This window comes from Pithys albifrons, chromosome 3 (genome assembly GCF_047495875.1).
Source record: "Pithys albifrons albifrons isolate INPA30051 chromosome 3, PitAlb_v1, whole genome shotgun sequence".
In the NCBI taxonomy this organism is placed as follows: Eukaryota; Metazoa; Chordata; class Aves; order Passeriformes; family Thamnophilidae; genus Pithys; species Pithys albifrons.
In genome coordinates, this window is record NC_092460.1 from 15,769,809 (window position 1) to 15,776,425 (window position 6,617).

Here is a 6,617-nt window from a genome sequence, read left to right on the forward strand (position 1 = left end):
AGAGCATCTTGCTAAGCAGATCTATGTGGTGCTGGGAGGGGTTTGTGACTCTCGTGAGACAGAAGTGCAGGTGACACTCTTATACCATTGTTTTCATCTGACCAGAAAGGCTGTGGAGTTTGTTATTCTAAAAAAGCTGTTGAGGTGAAGTTTCATCTAGATAAGGTGGTGATGATAAATCTGGAAGGCTGGAAGAAAGCTCTTGAGATAAAAAAGTTATGAGAAGTTAAGAGAACACTCATTCACCCAAGAAGTTTTGTCATTTGGAGCCTCTGGAATGGGAGGTCGCAGAAGTAGCTAGGAGTAACATTCTCACCTCAACCAACTGGATGTAAATAACCTCTTTGCAAGGACTTAGTTCTCTCACCTTGAGGCAGGGTTGTTGAACTAAACAGGGAACAAGCAACTCCACCTGTAATAGTCTCCCATTTCTTGGTAGGCCAAAGACATCTTGTGTGATTACCAGACGGGAGTCTTGGAGAACTCACCCAAGATGGTGTTACTGTTCCACCTGATTGAGGAAAGTGTGAAGCTTGGAGACAAGATCTTGGTCTTCAGGTAAGCAACAGCTGATCCTACAGTCATCAAGGACTGGAGCAGTTGGAACCCCCGTGGTGCTGGAAGGTTGTTACACAGGGTGTAATGGTGTGGCAGTTCCCCTTTTCTTCTTTGTTATATTAGATCTTGATTTTCATCCATACTTCTGCCACTATCACTTTTATTAATGAGAGGTGTGCTGCATAAACAGGGTTGGACAACCATCAGTGCTGTCATGGTTGGGGAAGGGTTCACTTTTGCTGTTGGCCAGGCATTTTCCTGAACAGAGATCTTGGTTTTGCAGCCAGAGCTTGTCCACCTTGTCTGTCATTGAAGAGTTTTTGGCAAAGAGACCGATGCCGAGTCCTCCAGGCTCAGATGGAGGAGTTCACAACTGGGTCCGAAACATCAACTACTACAGTGAGTACTGCAAATCTTCCTCACTTTTGGTGTGACCCTCTTTGATCCTCTGTGATGAAGTAATTGCTGAAAGTCACCCACTGTATTCTTTTATTTGTCCTCTGGTGTGAAAATGCTCCTCTGAAGCATTCTCTTGATGAGCCTCTTTCAGATTGTTCTTACTTTAGTTGTTTTGGAAGACTGTGTGAGTTGGAGAACAACTAACTGATAATTTCCAAATCCTCTTTTTGACATCTTAGAAGATGTTAGACATCTTTAACATCTCACTTACTCACTACTGCTTTTTAAAGTTGCAAAAGAAACCAGAATCACCGTGGAATGCTGTCACTAGCTCAGGGCTGTGAATTCCTCCTCCCCTCTTCCCCAGCTTTAAATCTTATTCTGATATGGGTTGTTGCTTTCTGTGGCTACTTTATAGGCAGGACTGAGAGGAGTGGTGGACATGGTGTGCCTGATTTTTGCAGAGCTGCCAGAAGCAACATGGAACAGAGACATGACACCCCCTGCACTCCTTTAGACCAGTACTCTCTGTGCTCTAATCTAGTCTTTGGAAGTTTGCCAAAAGCTTTACAATTTTGCTTTCTCTTGATTGCTGGAGCTTCCAGCATACACAGAGCCTTTGTTCCTGTTGTTCCTGCTTGCTATGCATCCTGCCTAACACAGAGCCTTAATGGGCTAGATGTGTTGTAGCACTCCCAGTCCTGGCCTTGACAAGCTTGAGTAATGTTTTACTTGATCTTTCAGCTGAACAAATCCCAGCCTGGCTGGCTGCACCTGCCTGTCTGGGTAAGTTAGAGGTACAGAGTGGTCCAGTTGAGATCCCAGAGTACATGACTTGAGGAAGACCCAGTATTGATTTGGAACCAGTTACAAAGCTCAGAGTTTAGACAGTGGGTTTGTTTCTCCCAGACATACAGAGCTTTGAAGTGTGTCTTTAATTTCCTTCTTAGGACTGGACGGCAGCACCTCTGCTTCGGAAAGGGAACGACTGATTAACCAGTTCAATGATCCCAGCAACACCTCTGTTTGGCTCTTCCTTTTGTCCACACGGTAAGTTGGCTGGAGCAGAAGGGAGGACTCACCAAGGTTCTGTGTGCATGTAGGCTTTCAGTTCTTAACTTGCTTCATAGTATGCTCACTATGGTATGGTAGTGCCATCTGCTTCTGACTTCCCTAGGGATGTAGCATTTCAGTCTTAATCCTCTGCAACAGCTTCACAGTTTTGGAAACCAAACTTGTGTTTAAAGTTTGACTGCAGGGAACTTTCCATGAACACTTTGCGGACTCTTGGCTGTGGTGGTTGCCCCTGCCTAGAAGTTTTGAAAATTGGCTAAGGCAGCAGTTTGAAATTTGCCTTTGATTTCCAGTGCTGGGTGTTTGGGTGTCAACCTCATTGGAGCAAACAGAGTGGTGGTGTTTGATGCCTCGTGGAACCCGTGCCATGACGCCCAGGCCGTGTGCCGAGTGTACCGCTATGGGCAGAAGAAGCCATGCCACATCTACAGACTGGTTTCTGATTACACCCTTGAGAAGAAGATCTATGACCGTCAGATTTCCAAGCAGGGCATGTCAGGTAAGTGTGGATGAACATGGCATTCCACTCTCAGCTTTCACTCCTATTAGCTCCTATAAGGCTAGAGTCTCTGGGGTTTTTAGCTTCTTTTTTTAAGGTTGAAAACCAGACAAAGAGGTGACAGACACTGTCCCAGGGCTATGTTTGATGCTTATGAGTTGGGATCCTATGAGAAATTTGTTGTAGTAGAGTCTGCAGCAGGTTATGTTACCAGTCCACTGCTGTACCATTTACCATCACTGCTACTCTCCTGGCTGCTGCAACAGACTAGAGATTCAGGGAGTGCTCGTCCTGTTTTCCCCTGTGCCCTGGGTATTACTTGTCTTAAACTGTTACTTATTAAATAGCCTGTACCTCCATTTTTCCAGCAGCAAGGGAGAGAAAGTATCTAAATTAAAACATACCTTTGACTCATAGTTCTTATTTAGGAGCCAAGAATAGTTAATTCATTGCAGTTCTGACCTGCCCTTGTACCAAAAGTATCTTTTGTGCTGGCTAGTGCCAGCTGTCAAGCTGCTCTCCTGAAGCATGCAGCTGAGAGTTGTGGTGACCCAAAGAGAGCTCTTGCTGCCTGTGTCTTTCTGTGCTTGAAACACAACTCTGGAGGCAGCAGCCCAGTGTGCTCAGCTCAGTGTGCTCTTGTGCACTCAAGGTGGAGTCCCCTGGCAGCTGGCCTGGCTCCCAGGAGAGTCCTGCCTAGAAATATTTTCTCCACATGCTCCCATTTGCCCTGTGTGCAGGAGAGAATGTTCAAAGAAAACATTTCAGGCTCTTGTGAGTGAGGGAATGTGGCTGCTTTTCTGAGCTTTTAACTCAACAGAGTTGTGTAAATTTTAGTACCTGATCATTAATTTGAGTCTTTTAGGTGGCACTTGTGGGAAAACACACGATGCTGTGGCTGCACTACTGTCCTGAGACAGGTGTGTTTACAGCCTTGTCATGTGAGATGGGACACTATCCATAACAAGTTTTGTGTTCCTGCTTGCCTGAAGCTCAGTGACCTGCACTGGCTTGCTGTGCTGTCTGGAGCACAAGGCACTTGTTGGCCTGACTCAGTCAAACAGGCTCAGTTCTGAACATGAGTGATGACTTTTCTCCCTGCCTTGACATTTACAGAACACTTCTGAGGATTGTGCAGATTGAAAGGAGGGTGCTCTGTTAGGACAGGAGTGTGGGAAGGGCAACAGGCAAGCTGTGCCCATCTCTTCCCTTCTCTGCTCACTCCATTCCCTCTCTTCTCCAGATCGGGTGGTGGATGATCTGAACCCAGTGCTGAACTTCACCCGACGGGAGGTGGAGAACCTGCTGCATTTTGTGGAAGAGGAATCTGACCCTGCTCAGCTTTCCCTCAATGCAAGCAAGATGAAAGAGTCTGTTCTACAATTAGCCTGTCTCAAGTATCCTCACCTCATCACCAAGGTAAGACCAGCCTGCTTCCTTGCTGGCACAGCACTGCACAGCCTGGAGTAGGCCTGGAGGAGTCTGGTACTGTGATGGGGACACGGTGGCAAGAAAGATGCACCTGTGTGCTCGTGAGAATAGGCAGAAAATCCTCTATAGAGACCCCTGAGAGCCCTGCCCTTCCCTGCAATGTCTCCTCATGTTTAGAGACACCTCTGTCCTGGACAGGTTTGGGGGTAGGTTGTTGCACACCCGTTTCTTCATCTTGGTGCTGGGCAGGAAGGTGGCAGTGATATATCTAAGCTTGCTGCCAGCTCTTTTCCTGACGTGGCTTTAAACCAAAGTTGGGACAGGCAGCACTTGCCTGTGTTGTCTGGAGTCTCTCTGATAGGGTGGTGGTGCAGAGGGATTCTGTGGCTGAGTGCTGTGGGGCTCTGGTGGCTGTGTGACATTGTAGCAGGCTGTGCTTGCACTCTTGGGCTACCCCTTGGCTCCTGGGTTTTGCTGTGTGCTCGTGGTAAGTGATGGCCTTGGCTGGGCAGGCAATGGCTTGGCTGACTGTCACCCTTCAGTCTGAGCCTTGGTCACATCCTCAGCACTGCCCGGCACGAGCTTCACCACGGCCAGCTCTGCTTCCCAACTGGCCATCCCTGCTCAGCCTGGGATGGAGACAGGCTGACACAGGAGCGGGTGGCTGCCGTTTGGCGTTTGTTGGTTCCCTCTTGTGGTACGTTGGTGCCAGAACAGCGGTGCTGTGGGGTTGCAGGAGCCTTTTCAGCATGAGTCACTGCTGATCGACCGGAAGGAGCACAAGCTGACCAAGGCAGAGAAGAAAGCAGCCAAGAAGAGCTACGAGGAGGAAAAGCGAGCATCCGTCCCCTACACCCGGCCGTCCTACGCACAGTATTACCCAGCCAGTGACCAGAGTCTGACGAGCATCCCTGCCTTTAGCCAGAGGAACTGGTGAGTACCTGCCTCTTCCCCTTCTTCCCACGTTGTAGACATGAAATGAGGGGGCAGAGGATGTTTATCCCTCTCAGGTGGTCACTGCACTCTCCTCCCTCCTCTCTTGCTAGGCGACCAGCCCTCAAGGTTGAGGACAGGCCAGTGGCAAGTGTCCGCCCAGTTCAGTCCACCCCCATTCCAATGATGCCCCGGCATGTTTCCATGGGCAGTGCAGGATCAGCCTCAAGTTCCAACCCTGCTGTTAACTTCCCCATCAACTATCTGCAGCGAGCTGGTGTCTTTGTGCAGAAGATTGTCACCACCACGGGTGAGTTGCTGGTGCTCCCAAAGGGTTGAGTTGTGATGCTTGCAGTGAATGGAAGATCAGTTGTTGATGCTCACATGGGCAGTGGGCAATCAATCATCAGAGCCAACGATACTGCCTGTCTCATTTGAGTGGTTCCCCTGTGCCTGGAGGACTCTCCCTGCAAGTGTGCAAGGGCCATGGACCTGTTAGGCTGTTGGAAGTGAACTTCCCTGGAGAAGGCTTGCAATACTGTCACTAGTTGTCTGTGTTGGGATAGGGGAGATGCTGTACCAGAGCAGCATGACTTTTGCTTCCTTGGAGCCTCTGCTGCCTTCCTGTGCTGCTCAGAAATAAACCCAGGGCTTGCTTGTAGCATGGCACATAGGAGAGACAACTGCACTGCAAACAAAGGGGTTTGTGGGGCACTTGCCCTCTCCTGACCATGGCTGGCCTGTAATTTAATGGACACTGTTCTGTTTCTTCTTCCACTGTCAGACATTGTGATTCCGGGTACAAACACATCCACTGATGTACAGGCAAGAATCAGTGCAGGTGAGAGCATCCACATCATCCGAGGGACTAAAGGTAGGTGTCTCTGTTCTGGTAAGACTTTTAGAGAGGGTCACAGCCAGTGCTGAGTAGCAAAGAGAGGGATGTAAAAGCATGAATCAGTGCCTTGAGAGGAAAAGAAACAAGAAGGGGAGGAGGTCTGGAGTTTGCAGTGGCTCTGTTGCAGCCTGTGCTCTGGGTGTGTTGATGCTCCAGGGTTGTTGCAGCTGTGGCTGCTCCTGCCCCTAAGAGGAGCTATTGAACTTTTGTCTGGGTGTCTCCTTCTCACAACACTGTGTATATTGGGGCAGCTAAACATTCCCTGGTGCTCCCAGGGCAAACTCTGTCTCAGGCATGAAGTTCCACATTTCCCACCATCAGCACATTGGGAGGGGGTTATCTCCAACCCAGGAAAGCCAAAAAGGTGGAAGTGAGGAAGAGGACAGAAGGCCCTCACTGAGCTTCCCTGCATGGTCTGGGTTGGCCTTATGCAGTACTGCTGTATTATTCCTGCCGTAGCAGCTTCAGGGGCTCATGGATCTGGGGTCCTGAGCTGAGACTGTAGTTACAATGACATTGTTCTGCCTCTGTTCCAGGGACGTATATCCGGACCAGCGATGGTCGGATTTTTGCTATACGGACCACTGGGAAGCCAAAGGGCAATGAAGACCGTCGGACAGCTGCCTCAGGTAGAGGCTTGTCAGTGCTGTGTGGGGCTTGCACTTGTGTCTGCTTGAGCTGTCTTGGGTGGCTTTCCCTGGCCATCACGTCTATACCATGCAATCTCCCCATGATTTTCCCGCCTTCCTTTCCATTGTTGCGGTTTTGTCCCCATATTTTTCTCCAACGTCACCTTTCCCACCTGTTGCATCTCCTTGTTTCCAG

The 6,617-nt window shown here is 49.2% G+C and overlaps 1 protein-coding gene across 5 annotated transcripts in view; it reads left to right on the forward strand.

Annotated features, from left to right (window-relative positions):
- Positions 1-6,617, forward strand: part of RAD54L2 (RAD54 like 2) — a 71,256-nt gene that overhangs the window by 58,781 nt on the left and 5,858 nt on the right. For 4 of the 5 annotated variants that reach the window (XM_071550610.1, XM_071550614.1, XM_071550611.1 and 1 more), the window contains 9 exons: positions 440-558; positions 842-957; positions 1,908-2,007; positions 2,325-2,530; positions 3,774-3,949; positions 4,698-4,894; positions 5,008-5,204; positions 5,679-5,768; positions 6,329-6,421. In XM_071550610.1, the coding sequence (XP_071406711.1) occupies positions 440-558; positions 842-957; positions 1,908-2,007; positions 2,325-2,530; positions 3,774-3,949; positions 4,698-4,894; positions 5,008-5,204; positions 5,679-5,768; positions 6,329-6,421 (1,294 nt within the window). The remainder of the gene's footprint in view (positions 1-439; positions 559-841; positions 958-1,907; positions 2,008-2,324; positions 2,531-3,773; positions 3,950-4,697; positions 4,895-5,007; positions 5,205-5,678; positions 5,769-6,328; positions 6,422-6,617) is intronic. The other variant, XM_071550612.1, reaches the window with a different exon arrangement.